The 17,824-nt window shown below is 39.7% G+C and overlaps 1 protein-coding gene across 6 annotated transcripts in view; it reads right to left on the bottom strand.

Moving 5' to 3' along the window:
* IMMT (inner membrane mitochondrial protein) overlaps positions 1 to 17,824 on the bottom strand; it is a 51,686-nt gene that overhangs the window by 7,494 nt on the left and 26,368 nt on the right. For 3 of the 6 annotated variants that reach the window (XM_047781600.1, XM_047781598.1, XM_047781599.1), the window contains exons 6-11: positions 17,706 to 17,801; positions 12,363 to 12,499; positions 7,687 to 7,790; positions 5,700 to 5,835; positions 5,058 to 5,187; positions 411 to 425 (exon numbers count right to left, since the gene is read on the bottom strand). In XM_047781600.1, the coding sequence (XP_047637556.1) occupies positions 411 to 425; positions 5,058 to 5,187; positions 5,700 to 5,835; positions 7,687 to 7,790; positions 12,363 to 12,499; positions 17,706 to 17,801 (618 nt within the window). The remainder of the gene's footprint in view (positions 1 to 410; positions 426 to 5,057; positions 5,188 to 5,699; positions 5,836 to 7,686; positions 7,791 to 12,362; positions 12,500 to 17,705; positions 17,802 to 17,824) is intronic. The other 3 variants (XM_047781601.1, XM_047781603.1, XM_047781604.1) reach the window with 1 other exon arrangement.

The following is a 17,824-nucleotide window of genomic DNA, read 5'->3' as shown; positions in this document are numbered from 1 at the left end:
GAATATGATGTTTGGACCTGCTTCAATATAAGTCGGGAATAAATGCGACAAAACCAGCCATGTGCTAATAATTGCTAAAGTTGGCTCACAGGTCCCAGAAGTTCATTGTAGTTTTCTTCCTTTTCATGTTTGAAATTTTACAAAATAAAAGCTTAGGTATACTATATATACATATATATCTATCATATCTACAGGTTTCTAATCACATGGTGAAAACATTTTTGTTCCTGAGCACATGGATGACAAAAATATCCAAATCAGATGTGTCACATGCAACATAATTCTGCTTTATATTAATTTAGACGGTTTAGTCTAAGAGGCATAGGCAAAAACAAAAAGACTTTAAACATGAGTCTCTTTTAAAACTCGAAACAAAAGCCTTTAAACAAACAATACACATAATTACTCACCTAGGTCAGAAATACCTACAAAGGAAAAGAACAACAGTTAGGAAAAAAAACACTGTTCATGTTTCAGTTACAAATCATTAAATAGGAATATCCAAAAGAAAACGAGAAGGAGCCAGAAACTAGTAGTAGGAGAAGTGTATTTTAGTATTAGAAAGCAAAGTTATGAATTTTCTAAAATTTTTTTAAAGGATTATCAAACAATATAATCAAGGTAAATTCTAACATTTCAGAAGATAAGGAGAGTCAATAACATTAGAAGTAGTCTTGGGGGAGTTGCCACTGTTTTGCAGTGGGTTAAGGAACTGGCGTTGCCAACAGCTCTGGCAAAGGTCACAGCTGTGGCTTGGATTTGATCCCCACCTCAGGTCTTTCCATGTGTTGCTAGTGCGGCCAAAAAAGAAAAAAAAAAGTATTCTTGGTTTCCAGGGACTCATCTCTATTTTTACAAAGCAATCAACTTAATTTTTACATGGCAACTACAATACTCAATTATCCCCCTCGCATCCGTATCAGACTATTTCAGGACTTTGTGCTCAGTAACAAGCCATTCCTAACATTGTAAATACTTAAGAAATTAACCTTTCTTCTTTGGAAACCTGAAAACCGTGAACTCATATTAAAGTTGTGTTCAACCTCTGCAAAGTAAACTGAAATCCATGACTGCCTGATGCTCCTCAACATGATCACACGCTCCACCATGAGAACACCTGACAGGAGGGGACCCAGAGCCAGTCTCCTGCCTCTCAGGATAAGCTGCGTCACATCCTGGGACAACCCTTGGACTGAACAAGTTCAAAGACAAGTATTTTCCACCCAAAATGGCTCTAAATATCAACCACTGAATCTGGTATTCAACCAAAGAAGCGGGGCTCTGTCCCAATGCTGCAGGATAAAACTGGCAAAGATGGACAAGCTAAGAGGTCATAGGTCAGTCTCAACATGACATGCACATATGGTTATAGATACTGGTATATTAGCAGTAAAGGAACGGTCCCGCGGGAATATTGGCAACCTGCACCCCATTCTCTCAATCTTGGGAATACCCACATGCACACTTCCTAGTGGCTCCTCTTCCCTCCCCCAACGTGGTACCCCCTTTCTGAATATGGTATTCATCATTCATTCTGTTAAACTTCACATGTATGTACATCCTTTATACATGGTTTCATTTTGCATGTTCTCGAGCTTTACGTAAGTGGTATATCCTATTTCCATGTATTCTTCTGCAACTTTTCTTAACATTTATGTTTGAGAGAAATGGTCTGGTTCATTCATTTGCACTGCCATGTTTATAAAAGTAGAAAAATCAACTATCATTTTTCTACTCTTACAAACAGTGCTTCTATAAACTTGTTTTTTTCTTTTTTGGCCACCCCTTGACACATGGAGTTCCCAGTCCAGGGATCGGATCTGAGCCTATACTGCAACTGCAGCAATGCCAGATCCCTAACCCACTGTGCTAGGCCAGAGAGCAAACCTGTGTCCCCGGGCTCCAGAGATGCTGCCGATCCCGTTGTGCTACCATGAGAACTCCAACTTTTAATGAATCTCCCATCTTCTTCTTTTTTTTTTTTTTTGTCTTTTTTGCCATTTCTTGGGCCGCTTCTGCGGAATATGGAGGTTCCCAAGCTAGGGGTCGAATCGGAGCTGTAGCCAACAGCCTATGCCATGGCTACAGCAACACGGGATCTGAGCCACATCTGCAGCCTACACCACAGCTCATGGCAATGCCAGATCCTTAACCCACTTAGCCATGATGGGAACTCCCTCTCCCACCTTACTCTTCTTGAGCTCATACCTAGGAGCTGAACTTTCGGATCAGGGAGTATATACCTCGACAGATTCACTAGATATTATAAATTATGGTTCAACAAACCTACTGCTGAATGATTACTTCTGTCTCTTTTTCCTTTTCTTTATTCTCAGTGCCCTTGGCCACCAGGGGGCCCATATCGATTTGCCCACAGGTTACTCCAGCAGTTTTGAATAGTTTCCTTCACCTGGGCATCCCTCTCTACCTCAATCTCATAAAAATGAATTTTTCTACTTATTCAGTCATATCACTCCTCTTCTCAAAAGCCCAAAAGGGGGCCCTACGCTGGAAATGCAAATCAACCAGGCAGAGAACAGTGAGGCTAGTAAGAATGAAATCCTGGCTCTAGCCCCAACCTTGGACAAATTTTTTAACCTCACTGTCTCAGTTTTCTTATCTATAAAATGGGCACAAACTTACCTCAAAGGACTATTATGAACTTTAAATAAGTGAATACATGTGAAGCCTGAGGAATAGTGCTAGACATAAAATAATGCTCAACAGTGCTATTATATGTTGGACACTGTGCTAAGCTGTGGAGAACACAGAAAAGGCACTAGACAGATGAGTATCATCAGAATTACTTATAACTTAGGGAAATAAGACTAATAAGAACAAAATAACGGATAACACAAACCAGTAATAATGAGCTTGGTATATAGGTCTTAAAAGACTTGATTTCAGAAGCGAAGACATCAATTAAGGGCTGAAGTAATCATGGAATAAGTCACTCCAGAGGGACACAAGAAATCAGTAATACTGGGAGGAAAACTGCAGCTGTGGGCAGGGTTGGAAGGGAAACTTCAGCAGGTGCCATTTGTACTTTTGAATCTATCAAAAAATAAGAAATGAAATGGAGGTTGCCCTCCTCCCCCCAAAATAAGCCCACTGCAGGGGATTTTCCCTTTCTATGTGACACATTTCTTTAATGCTGGGTTTTTCAACGTTGGTACTTCTGACATTCTGGGTGAGATACTCTTTGTTGGAAGGGCTGTTCTGTGCACTGGAGGATGTTTAGCAGCATCTCTGGTCTCTACCCACTAAATGCCAATAGAACCCTTCAATGTGACAAATAAATTAGTCTCCAGACACTGCCAAATATTCTCTGGGGACAAAAATGCCCTGGGTTGAAAACACCTGCTTGAATGTTTTCATATTGTACAGTGGACATTTTTTAAATTACCCAAGAAAAGGTATTCTTAAGCTAAAAACTTCATAGGTTGGCACGGAAAAATCAGTAGGATTTAGTTTCTCGGGAAGACCAAAAACAAGTATTTTCTTTTCTTTTTCTTTTTTGGCCGCACCTTCAGCATGCAGAAATTGCCAGGCCAGGGATCAAACCTGTGTCACAACAGTGACAAGGCTGGATCCTTAACCCACTAGGCCACCAGGGAACTTCAAAGACAAGTATTTTAGATGAAAGAATGCAAAATACCTCGGAATGGCACTCATAACTAACTCTCCACAGGCAAAGCCTGACCTGCCCTTTCAACCTTATTTAAACTTACTATAGTCAACCTAGACTCCCTTCTGTATCAGTAGCACATTTAGGCCAAGGAGCTTACTCTCAATGGATACAGATACACAGCAAATAAAAACCAGTGAGTATTTCAAAAGGATAAAATACTGTAACATGGTAGAGTGACTTGCAGAGGAAGATGGTCAGGGAGGTAACGAATCCATCTCAGTTTTAACTCTCAATGAGGCACAGCCCTTGAAAAATTCCGAAGAGGGAAATGGTATAGATGTGGCTGAAGTGAGCCTGCTCAAGGACAGACTGGCCACACTGCCCCTCTGCTAGCTGCTAACCGGTTAAACAATGGTCAAACAAGACTCGCTGTTCCTGGACTCAACTTTGTGTGTTTCTCCACTTAATCCTCCCTTATAAGTCCTTTTATTTTTGGCTTTGATAAGAATCTGATATCCATCTCCCTCTTAAGTGAGTCAATTGCACTGAAAAAACTAAATGTCTGAGTTATTTTTGGACCACCTTGACTCTATTTCTTGCCATTAAATCTCCATGGTGCCATGATACAGACAGAATTCCTCACTGTCTTATATCTGAGTGATACAGATTATTTGCTCTGATAAGAAGAGGAACTACAACTCACCCAGGGGCACTAGTAAGCTCCTTAGACCAGACAGGGATCTGTGATGCATCCTTGACACCTTCACCCCAGAGAGGCCTGAACATCAGTTCTTCAGATGCTACCTGACATGCAGTTTCTAACAGACACTGGCATCCAAGCAATACCGTTTTGATTTTGTTGAGACTGGTCATCTGTGATTCTTATTATTTACACAGCACTCCAAGGAAATGTGACTATTCCCTGCAGTTACAATGGGTAACTGTTTAGCCATCAAAGTTCCCTACAGTCTGAGCTGTTCGCAAGTTGAAGGCCACCCAGCAGACTTCCTTTTCACCCAGCACCCTTGGGTGAGTTCTCAACTACAGTGCTGCCACAGAGCAGTCAAAAAAGGTGTGCCTTAAGTAATTCATTATGAATATTTTTAAAGTACCGGAGGTTCTGAGTAATTTTACATATATATAATATGCTGACAGGGTCATGATTATACAGTTATAATGTCACTCTCACTCACTTGGATATCAAATCTCACTGGCTGGAGCTTGTGCCCACCATGCCTAAACCAGGTGTGTCACCTGTCATAGCTGTGACTGAAATAAAATGCTAAAAAACACTATAATGCACATCAGAAGAAGTACTCATGCCAGAAGGATTTAGACTAGAAGAACGGAGCTGAAGCAAGTTTAGATAGTTGTTCGGTTGTCAAGAACAGTAAAAGGAAAGTACCAACACATCAGGTGTACTTACTCATCCCTTTCCACCCTGGCGAGACTTCGGGAGTAATACTGTCCAGTTCTCGTTTAAAGTCATCCCGGGCTTGGACCACCAGCTCATGATACTGAGACACAACCTTAGCCTCAGACTGAGCTGCTTGAACCTGAACGAATACAAGGGGTATGTGGTTAAAGTGAACAAAAAGTACCATAAACATTTAAAAATAGAAGGCATATTGATTTATTTACTTATACTTAGTTGGAAATACAGGAACAATATATAGAAAGAAATCTAAAGCCCAGAAAACATAATGTAAGCCTTGTCTTTGTTTCCCACTAATTCCATTTAAATGCCATGGACAAGCCCTCTATTTCACTGTGCCACTGTCCCTCCTTCTTTGGAAACTACCTGTACAAATCACAAGTGCAGACAGAAAATCTGCCACAAAATGGAAATTTCCCTAAGTGGTAATGACCCTATTATAAAAAGTAACAATACTGAACAATCCACTCTCTATCCAAAGCAAGTTTTTAAAATTAATAACAACTTAATAGTCTTTTCAAGGGAAAAGGAAGATGATAGGAATCTTAGTATTTTCCTGAATTCTTAAAATCCTTTGCCAAAATGAATGCATTTAAAAATAAAAAATACTTGTAAAAGACCCAAGAAACACACCTTTTGGACCACATTATCCAGATCAACTATCATGCTATGAAGTTTCCCCTCTGCAGCAGTTATGTGAGACTTGGCCCCAGCAACCTCTTCTTTCTTTGCATTTTCAATTACACTTTTCAGCTTCTCTAACTCTTCTCTGGAAAACAACGAAACAAAACAAAGGTTAATATTAGTCCCCGTCAATTTCATTAACGAATATGGATGAAGTTAGTGAAATACAATGGTAAAGTCTATGAAAAATTTAATTTGAAAAAATTACTCAATGCTTTTTCATAGTCAATAGGTAGCGAAGCTTTCCTCACCAACAAATGAAAGCACTTGGGTGAGAAACTGGATTTATAAAGTGGACAAGATGAGCAGCATGGTAGCAGGAAAAGACAGGCTTCAGAACCAGGCAGACCTGGATTCAGCTCCCAGACCAGGCTCTGCTTTGCTGCTTACCCCTATGTAAGGATTAGAGGTAATTCATGGGATGCTCCCTGCACACTGCCTGTCACACGGAGAGCACTGGCAGCTCTTACAAGGGTTAAGCTGACACCCTTGCCAGTGAGAGCTTGAGGAAGACAAAAAAGCATGGCAGGAGGCCAAAAAGTTCACTGACCAGACAGATGGGTCTTCAGGAGCCCTCACAAGTCAGGATGGACTATGATCTACCACAAAACACACAACTCAGGGCCCTGACTCCTGGTTTACTGACGTGAGCATAATGCCTTCAATCTCCTAAAAGATACGCTGGCTTTATTAGAAGGCTCCCCTTTCTCTATCCATCATAAATATTTTGTTAAGAAGACAGCAAAATTCTGAATGATAAATAACAATTCTGTAATGTTGGTGAGAACCCTTTATTCAAAAGCAGGTTCCCTTGTTAGAGGTCTATCTTGTATTTGGTTTGCCTGCTTGATCCCAGTTCTAGCCAACTTTCAGGAATCAAGGTCAAGGTGGCATAAAACTAGACCTATTATATACTAACTACTTTGATAGTTAAGGCAAAAATATTATGTTTTGTTTTGTTTTTGCCTTTTTAGGGCCGCACCTGCAGCATATGGAGATTCCCAGGCTAGGGGTTGAATCAGAGCTACAGCTGTTGGTCTACACCATAGTCACAGCAACACAGAATCCACGCCCCATCTGTGACCTACACCAGAGCTCACAGATCCTTAACCCACTGAGCAAGGCCAGGGATGAAACCCGCAACCTCATGGTTCCTAGTCAGATTCCTTCCCGAGGGGAACTGCATGACACACTTTTTAAATTCTGATAAAATTGCTCAAACCACTGCAGAAAAATCTGTGGAGACACATCACGTAAATAATGATCCAAAGAAAAACTGCCTTTTTTTTTTTTTGGTCTTTTCTAGGGCCACACCTGCGGCATATGGAGGTTCCCAGGCTAGGGGTCTAATTGGAGCTGAAGCCGCTGGCCTATGCCAGAGCCACAGCAACTCGGGATCCAAGCTGCATCTGCAACCTACACCACAGCTCACGGCAACGCCGGATCCTTAACCCACTGAGTGAGGCCAGGGATCAAACCCGAAACCTCATGGTTCCTAGCCAGATTTGTTAACCACTGCACCATGACGGGAACTCTGAAAAACTGCTTTTTATACAACCTCTTTTATATAGGTTTCTGCCAAATTTATATTGGCCAAATTATATTTTATTTCCTTTCTCCTTTAAAAAAATTTTTCTTTTCAGGCCACAGTCACAACATGCAGAAGTTTCTGGGCCAGGGATCAAAGCCGTGCCACAAGCAGCAACAGGAGCCACTCTAGTGACAACACCAGATCCTTAACACACTGAGCCACAAGAGAGCTCCATCTCTCTCTCCTTTTTAAACTTCCATGCTTCTAGTCCAATACAGTGCAGATGGAGAGGCCAAAGAAGGGTTTCTCTGCGTTCTCTTTCTATGCAGACAGTACAAAGAAAACCCAGCCAAAAGAAAGCCACCAGGAGGCCCTAATTACTTGGTAAAGTCCATGAGTAATTACTTGGCTTTGAGAAGGGCATCGGCAGCCTCATCCACTGCCTTCCTGCGTTCCTTCAATGCACCCTCCACTGTGCGCCACTGAGCTGACTTCTTCTCACCTGCAACCTAAACAAAAAGTTACACGAATATGAATAATTGCTGTTACTGTCATAACAACATGACTAAAAGCAGAAAGTAGTGACATGAAAGTCAAAGGTAAAAAATTATTTACGATATTTCTCTAGAAGAGGAACTCTTAATCTAATGTTCATGGACAGGATCAAAGAAGTCCATGAGTCATCTCCCATCAACCACCCCTCCCCAAAACTGTAAAAGGCTGTGTTCCAGTACACAAGCCTTCTCTAAGGAGAGATGATATTTTAATTAAAATTCTCAAAAAGTTATGAAGCAGGAGTTCCCGTTGTGGCTCAGTGGAAACGCGTATGACTACCATCCATGAGGACACAGGTTCAATTTTGGCCTTGCTCAGTAGGTTAAGGATCTGGCGTTGCCATGAGATGTGGTGTAGGTCGCAGACTTGCCTCAGATCTGTCATTGCTGTGGCTGTGGTGTAGGCCAGCAGCTGTAGCTCCGATTCGACCCCTAGCCTGAGAACCTCCATATGCTGTGGGTATGGCCCTAAAAAGACCAAAAAAAAAAAAAGTTATGAAGCAGAAAAGATTAATAAGAACAATAACTTGTCACAAATTATGTTCGTAAATTAAAGCAGCAAGATGCTCATACAAGGATGGGTAAGAATCCCAGTCACGAAGCTTGGCATAGATGAGTCCAGATTCCATTCTCCCCTCACTCTGCATCATATGAACAGTGAGTGGAAGAATTGTTTCAACTCTTTGAAGTTATTTTTTAAAAATCAGTTAACTATTTTAAATGTTTTTTTTTTCCTCCTCCTCCTTTTGCCAAGTACATATAGGTTAGAGTAGTGTATTAAGTGTAGATATGAAGCAAAACCACCTATGGCTAATCTTCAAAGTACAGTTGGGCCTTTAACAATACCGGTTTGAACTGTGCAGGCCCACTTACATGCAGATTTTTTCATTAGAGTACTACACAATCCACAGTTGGCTGAATCCAGATGCAGAACCACAGATATGGAGGACCAACTATAGGACTTGAGCAGCCGTGGATTTTGGTATCCATGGCAGGTCCTAGAACCAAACACCAATCCCCTACAGATACTGAGGGGTGACTATATACTATGCTAGGACCCTGGAAATGAACAGGAAAATACTAAACTACTGAAGAATAAACTAACTGTTATCACAGAATAAATGACTGAATTGGTTAACTATATTTCAATAATTATATTTCAAACCACCCAAAGAGGGCCACTGCAAGCCCAAAACATGAATGCCATCCCAGGGAGGTGTCCTGGGCTTTGGCTGTCCAACCTGTATTTTCCTTGGTAGAAATACAAGTTTTGCCTCTGCAGCCCTAGGCTCAGCACAAGCAATTCTCCATATGTTCCCACAGACATCTAGTGTGTTCACAATTTTAAAGGTATATCCATTATTAATGGAAAGGTTTTTTTCTTTTTTATCAATGGAAAGTTTAAACAACCAAGTTCCTAAAGGCGAGATTCCTCTTGCTACTGGATCACTGTGGCAGTCTGAAGAAGTTTCTCAGAATAACATTTTTTAATGCTTAAAATGAAACTACAAGATTACAAAGGAATCCAATTATGTATTTTTTTAATTTTGTGAAAGACAAACCAAAGTCTAGTGGTAGCACTAATAAATGCCCTAATTTACAGTAGTGATGAGCCTAAGTATATGTCAAGAGATCTGCAGTACCATACTGTGATATAAAAACACCTGTGCGTCCTATTGGCAACAAAGTTACAGGTACTGCTGATACTACTGCTTTTGTTTTCAATATTCATAATTGAAGAAAACGCTTTTGAAACTAAGGAAAATAAAGATGTTTCCCATCCAGGTCTATCCACAGACCCAATTCTAGGTTAAGAACCCCTGCTTTTAGAGGAAAATATTTGGTACTTTTTTTCTATCTTTGTATCTCACATTTTTGTTTTTATATTCTACATAGATTGTTGCCAAGTGACAAAACAAATTAATTTTATGATGTGAATGATGAAGTTGAGGTTTCAGTGAACTCTGACTTTAGCCATCTTGCAAAAACATTAATAAAGGATGCTGATTTGGGCCATATTAATATCTGCCCCATATCACAAATTTTCCAAGACTTCATTGTATGCTGTCAGAAGCCCCTGGTATTGTACAGAGAGAACTCTTCGTAACTAACCCAGACTCCCGAATGGTGTCAAATGACATTGCTGGAGGCCAAAATGTGAATCCCTCTGTCAAAGGTATTCCTGTTCACAGAGGTCCAAAGATAAGCTGTCCTGTAAAAGACACCGGATTGATTCCCCTACAATCCAGCCTAGTCCAACTATTTGCAAACGATGCTTTGAGAGAGTAACTCAGAGTTGATTAGAATGAGCCTGTGTGCACTACAGCTTCTTGTACTTAGAAGAAACACAAGCTGGAATCATTTTTAACATTTTCAAACTTGTATTCATACATTTTTGATTATTTTGTAGCACAAGCTAATACTCCCTCATCTGGTAACTGCTACTGTAAAGTGTCCTTTAGTAAAATCACTTGCAGTCAATATATCTTGTACTGCCTAAGCCACATGCACTACATACTGTGTGTTCAGTGGGAAGAGGAAATATGTGCCTTCACAGCACCAAAGCAGCACTGTGGACATTTAAAGTTTTTTTTTTTTTTTTTGCCATTTCTTGGGCTGCTCCCGCGGCATATGGAGATCCCCAGGCTAGGGGTTGGATCGGAGCTGTAGCCACCGGCCTACGCCAGAGCCACAGCAACGCAGGATCCGAGCCGCGTCTGCAACCTACACCACAGCTCACGGCAACACCGGATCATTAACCCACTGAGCAAGGGCAGGGACCGAACCCGCAACCTCATGGTTCCTCGTCGGATTCGTTAACCACTGCGCCACGACGGGAACTCCGACATTTAAAGATTTTAATCAACGTTTTGTGAAAGAACCCACTTGGGTTTGAACTTAACTTCCTGATATGCAACTTCCACACACGTATAACCAGCATGTTAAATATTCCCTGTGTGGTTTCCACTTTCCTGACTGAACTCTAAGGTTTAAATTGTTTTCTTGAACTCTAAATAAAACAATTTCATTTTTATTTTTCAAAAGTTGTAGTTTCTTGGCTGTTTGCATCAGAGGTCTAATTTAACTCCTTTGTAATGTATGTATATATGACTAAAACAATATGAAGTGTATTTAAATTTTTTATAAACTACCCAGTCATGGTGGCAAAGTAACTTTACTGATCATGTACGATCCTAATCCCTGAGATTTATAGGTTCTCTATTTCATTATGTTCTTTAAATGACTTGGTGTCAACATACATTTTTATATATGGAATAACTGAATGTAATTATAAAGGAAATTTATTGAGTGCCAGTATTCAATTTTAAATTAACGTAATTACATTATTCTCTGAAGTATCCAATATAAGTTAAATAATCAGCATAAGCATCTAAAGTAGCTGGTGTTTTGGAGTACCTGGAATGGCTGGTATTATTTCTTACAACTATGTGTCAATCTAAAAGCATCTCTAAAAAAAGAGTTTATTTTAAAAAATCATTGGTGATTTTAAAGCAAAAATAATTTTCTAAAAAGCAAACAACACAGGGGTTCCTGTTGTGGCTCAGAGGATCAAGAACCCAACATAGTGTACATGAGGATGTGAGTTCAATTCCTGGCCTTGCTTAGTGGAATAAGGATCGGATCCAGGGTTCCAGCAAGCTACAGCATAGGTCACAGATGTGGCTCAGATCCTGCATTGCTGTGGCTGTGGCACAGGCCTACAACTACAGGTCTGATTCAACCCCTAACCCAGGAACTTCCATACGCTGCATGTGTGGCCCTAAAAATAAAGAAAAAAGCAAAGAACATGGTGTTCCCATTGTGGCTCAGTGGTAACGAACCCGACTAGTATCCATGAGGATGTGGGTTCAATACCTGGCATTGCTGTGACCTGTGGTATAGGTCGCAGATGAGGCTCAGATCTGGTGTGTGGCTGTGGCATAGGCTGGGAACTTCCATATGCTGTGGGGGCAGCCCTAAAAAAGAAACCTAAATAAATAGCAAACAACAAATACATTCAAGCATTTTAAGATATGAAAACAAATCTGAACTAATTCTTAAACCATATGTTTGTTGTGAGATAAAGTACCATATGTAAAATTCATTAAAAGAACATTTAAAGTTTTTTTTCATATTTGTTTTTCTAATAAGACAATCACTCTAGGAGTTCCCGTCATGGCGCAGTGGTTAACGAATCCGACTAGGAACCATGAGCTTGCGGGTTCGGTCCCTGCCCTTGCTCGGTGGGTTAACAATCCGGCGTTGCCGTGAGCTGTGGTGTAGGTTGCAGACGCGGCTCGGATCCCGCGTTGCTGTGGCTCTGGCTTAGGCAGGTGGCTACAGCTCCGATTTGACCCCTAGCCTGGGAACCTCCATATGCCGCGGGAGCGGCCCAAGAAATAGCAAAAAGACAAAAAAAAAAAAAGACAATCACTCTAGTTTGTTTTCACTTAGTGAAAGAAAGTCCAACCTAGGAGTAAGGAATCATTCTCACATACTACAAATGTCTAATATTCTTTGGCCCACCTCAGAATCATCCATGGCTGCTTTCAGTATGTTGGCATGGGCAGTGACAGCCTGGACCGCAGCATTCTGAGCCACAATAGCCTGCTGAGTGATATAAGCAGATTGACTCAGAGCATCTTCTAAGCTCTTGACTAGTGCTAAAGTTAGAAGAAAAAAAAAAAAAGTTAAAAAACAGATCTCTCTCCCCACATGACTTTAATCATTTCCTCTTTATCCAGTCTTCTATAACATCTCCCCCACAAAACACACCAAAAAACAAAAAATACAGATTTAGAGAACCATAGTTTCACTTAAAAATATGATAAAGTATTAACAATTACTGAATCCAGATGATGAATCTATGGGGGTTCATTATACTATTTTTATGTATAACTGAATTTTTTTCAAAAGAAAACATATTTTGGGTTTTCTATAGAAAAAGGAAAATCACAATAGGAAAGAGAATGGAATAAAAGAGAATGGAAATCACTTAAATATGCCATGACATAGTTTTAAAAAGAATCCAAAAAAAAATTTGAGAAAAAGATTATAACTACAATGAATAACCAAATGATAAACATGAAGATGTAAAAATAGTACATCAAAATCACAAAATGTGGGAAGGGGGAGTAAGAAAATGTAGATCTTTAAGAATGCGTTTGAGCTTATATGACTATCAGTCTAAAGCAAGTAGGTATAGTAATGGGTTAACATACCTGAAAACCAGGGTAACCCCAAATCAAAAATATAACAATAGATTCACAAAAACAAAAAAGAAAGCAATTCAAGCATAATACAAATGAAAACCATCAAACCACAAAAGGAAAAAGAAAAAGAAGAGAGGAACAAAGAAATACTAAATCACCTGGAAAATAAGGTTTAAAAGGGCAACAAATAATACCTACCAGTAATTACTTTAAATGTCAATGAACTAAATGCTCCAATCAAAAGATACAGAACCTACAATATGCTGCCTATAAAAGACCCACTTTAGGGCAAAAGACAAGAGATTGAAAGTGAGAGGATGGAAAAAGATATTTCATGCAAATGAAATTGCATGAAAGTGAGGGTGACAATACTCATATCAGACACAAAAGACTTTAAAACAAAGGCCTTAAAGAAAAAGAAGAATACTATGTAATGACAAAAGCATCAATCAAGAAGAGGATATTACTCCTGGTAACATACATGCATCCAGGAGTTTGCCTGTGGCACAGCAGAAACAAATCCAACTAGTATCTGTGAGGATATGGGTTTGATCCCTGGCCTTGCTCAGTGGGTCAGGGATCCAGCATTGCCGTGATCTGTGGTAAAGGTCCCATACATGTCTCAGATCCCACGATGTTGTGGCTGTGGCATAGGCTAAGAGCTGTAGCTCTGATTTGACCCCTAGCCTGGGAACTCTCCATATGCTGCAGGTGTGGCCCTTAAAAAAAAAAAAAAAAAAAGGATACTTGCACCCCAATGTTCACAGCAGTGCTATTAAAAATAGCTAAAACATGGAAGCAACCTAAGTGTCCGTCAATAGATAAAGATGTGGTATATATATTTCATGGAATATTACTCAGCCATAAAAAAGAATGAAATATTGCCATTTCCATCAACATGGATGGCCACAGAGATTATCACACCAAGTGAAATAAGTCAGAAAAAGCCACAGAACACTTATATGTGAAATCTAAAAAAACAGTACAAACGAACATATTTACAAAACAGAAACAGACTCACAGACAAAGAAAACAAACTTATGGTTACCACAGAGGGAAGAGGGGTTAAATTAGGAGTACTGGATACACACCACTATACCTAAAATAAACAACAAGGATTTACTGTATAGCACAAGGAACTATATTTAATATCTTATAATAAATTATAATGGAAAAGAAAACTGAAAAATTATATATATATAATCATTTAACACTTGAAACTAATACAGTATTGTAAAACAACTACAGATCAATTTTGCTGAACACTCGAAATTAATACAGTATTGTAAAACAACTATAGATCAATTTTTTAAAGTGCTTAAGGAAGGCCAGCATATATTTCAAATGGGAGGAACAAGGTTTAGGGCACTGTAGCCCTTTTACCTATTGGAGGCAATGAATTCAGCATAAACACCAGTGTTTTTCTTTTTCCTTTGTCTTTTTAGGGCCGCACCTGTGACATATGGAAGCTCCCACACTAGGGGTCTAACCAGAGCTGCAGCTGCCAGCTACACCACAGCCACAGCAATGCCAGATCTGAGCCTCATCTGTGACCTACACCACAGCTCGAAGCAATGCCAGATCCTCAACACACTGAGTGAGGCCAGGAATCAAAACCACATCCTCATGGATACTAGTCAGGTTCTTAACCCACTGAGCTACAACAGGACCTCCAGTATTTTTCATTTTAAATAATAATCATACAGATCTACAGGGGGAAAAGAGGTGCCCATTTTCATTTCTCCTTATCAGAGCAAATAATCTCTATCATCAAGATATAAGGAGATAACAGACAGATAAGAGAAAGAAAAAGACAAGCAAGAAAACATGCAAAAAAGAAAGTTTGGGAATGAACATTGTTTTTCTACAAAAGACTCAAAAAATAGCAGACACCAGTGTTCAGAAGGCTACCAGCTATTAAGATCGCATTTCTATCTGTTGCTTGAGGAATCAAAAAGAAGTATTCTCCTTTTTTTTTAAAGTAAAGCAAGGGATGATTTCAGATATAATACTAAAATGGAAAAACGAAAAATGTTTATTTGAATAAAGACCACTAAAAATACTAACTTATCAGATTATCAGGATGACAAAAAAGGAGAAATACATTTCGCAGGTGAGACAAAAAGAAAAAATAATTTTAAGCAAAAGCAGCAAAAGCTAGAGAAGAACAAATGGAACCTCATTAAACATACACAGCACCACTAAAACACAGAAGGGAAGGTTCGTGATGAGAAAATACCAGGACATGAGTATGAGACTAAAGATCACTTGAAGACCTAGGGAGATATAGAGAAAAAAAGGCTAGGGAGGGAACACGTTTGAGTTAATGATGGGATATCCAAGCAAATAATAGTAAACCACTTTACTGAGGCCCACAGCCTCTTCAGAGGCAAAAGTACTCTGCTTTGATTTTTTTTTTTATTTTTGCTATTGAGTTGTATGACTTCCATATATATTTTAGATATTAATATTGTATCCAATATACAGTTTGCAAATACTTCCCCCCATTCCATAGACTGCCTTTTCATTTTATTGATTTTGACCCTTTTGCCGTACAGAATTTGGGTTTTTTAGGACCACACCTGCAGCATATGGAAGTTCCCAGGCCAGAGGCTGAATCCAAGCTGCAGCTGCTGGCCTATAGAACAACGTGGGATCTGAGCTGCATCTTCAATCTACACCACAGCTCACAGCAACACCAGATCCTTAACTCACTGAGCAAGGCCAGAGATCAAACCCACACACCCTCATGAATATTAGTCAGGTTTATAACCCACTGAGCCACAAGTGAAACTCATGTACATAATTTTTTTATTTGATATAAGCCCACTTAGTTTTTTGTGCTTTGTTTCTCGATAAAATTACACACAGATTTTAAAAGTAAAATTTGGGGGAGATCTCTTGTGGTACACCAGGTTAAGGATCTGGCATGATCACTGCATTAGCTTTGGTTGTGGTGTGGTGTCGATCCCTGGCCTGGGAACTTCTGCATGCCACGAATGCAGCCAAAAAAAGGGGGGTAAAATTTGAGAGAAAATTAAGAGATGACAGACAAAATCCTAAAAACCTTCACTTTGTCCAACATGAAAGACAAGAAAAAACTGGACAAAGAGAAAAGGAGCATGATAAAACAGCAGACATGGCCATCTTAAATTTAAAATTTACTTCCAGGTATTCATATGATAAAAGAAGGAAAATGAAAAGTAAAGGAAAAATATGAATACAAGAAAAAAGTGATCTTAATTTGAAGTAGTGGAGATTTTAGGAAAAATTAAGAAGTGGGAATAAAAGTATAAAAATATTTCAGGGGAGTTCCCGTTGTGGCGCAGTGGTAAATGAATCAATCCGACTAGGAACCATGAGGTTGCGGGTTTGGTCCCTCCCTGGCCTTGCTCAGTGGGTTAACGATGCGGCGTTGCCGTGAGCTGTGGTTGTAGGTTGCAGACGCGGCTCGGACCCCGCGTTTCTGTGGCTCTGGCGTAGGCCAGTGGCTACAGCTCCGATTCAACCCCTAGCCTGGGAACCTCCATATGCCGCAGGAGCGGCCCAAGAAATAGCAAAAGAGACAAAAAAAAAAGATAAAAAAAAAATTTTTTTTTCACTTATTTAGAAGTCACTGGAGTTCCCATTGTGGCACAGAGGAAATGAATCTGACTGGGAACCATGAGGTTTCGGGTTCAATCCCTGGCTTTGCTCAGTGGGTTGAGGATCCGGCATTGTCGTAGTAACTATGACCAACAACTAGCTGTAACATGGCCAACAACTCAGAAGAATACAAAAAAACAAAAACAAAAACCAAATCCAAGAACCCAAACGAATGCCCTACAGCTTTGTTCATTCTGGCCCTTCTACTCTTCACACAATTCTAACAGACTTGCCTCCCAGAAGTAGGGCAGAACCAAAGCACTGAAGGAAAGTAAGAACCATCTAAGACTAAAGATATAAGTGTCAGAGAAAGACAAAACAAACAAACAAACAAAAGCTATAAACAGATGCCTTAAGAATTTAAAACCAACATCTCTCAGTCCAGCAAAAGCTCCTCACACACTACTTCCAGGGACATCGATGCAAATAACGTTCAATGTGCCTTGGTTAAGACAGGAAAATACATTTTTAGGTATTTACTATGTCTCTTTAAAAACATTAAACAAACTAATTAAAAAACTGAAATCTGAAAAGGAAAATGCTTCCATTAGGTAGAAACCACCCATGTGTGGAACACTTCACCCCTCAACAATGTCAGCTAAGGAGACAACTAGATTGAGTCCAGAGGCCAAGAAATAAACCAGAGTGGGAGCTATTCTGACCTGCACAAGTAAATTTATGAGTGTAACACTTAGAAGACTCTTAAGCAAGTTACCAAAACATAAATAATTTGTTACCCAGGGTATTAAAAAAAATGTTCACCACTAATAGATAACAAAAACAAATGGAGAAAGTACATGTTATCACTTGGAATTTCTCCCAGGTATATGCTAAGAATACCCCTGTCATTTGGCAGTTTAGAAGAAACAAATGACGAAGTAGAGGGGGTGAACAGCAATGCCATTAAAGAAACCACAACGAGCTGAGAGATGAGAAACTTGTGTGATGGTTGAGGAAAACAAGTAAGAAAGACAACACAAGTACTTATTAAGAAGCCATCTGGCTTACATACACTCAATCTTAACTTGTTCTTGCTTTTCCTGTTGTGCAAGCCGAGCTGCAACTTCTTCAGGTGGCCGTTCCCTTACAGAAGTTGAGGATGCTTCCTCTTGCAGCAAAAGTAAATAAGAG

The sequence above is a fragment of the Phacochoerus africanus genome, chromosome 5 (genome assembly GCF_016906955.1).
Source record: "Phacochoerus africanus isolate WHEZ1 chromosome 5, ROS_Pafr_v1, whole genome shotgun sequence".
NCBI classification, from domain to species: Eukaryota; Metazoa; Chordata; class Mammalia; order Artiodactyla; family Suidae; genus Phacochoerus; species Phacochoerus africanus.
The sequence above is the reverse complement of the archived record's forward strand: the minus strand, read 5'-3'. Positions and strand labels throughout refer to the sequence as shown.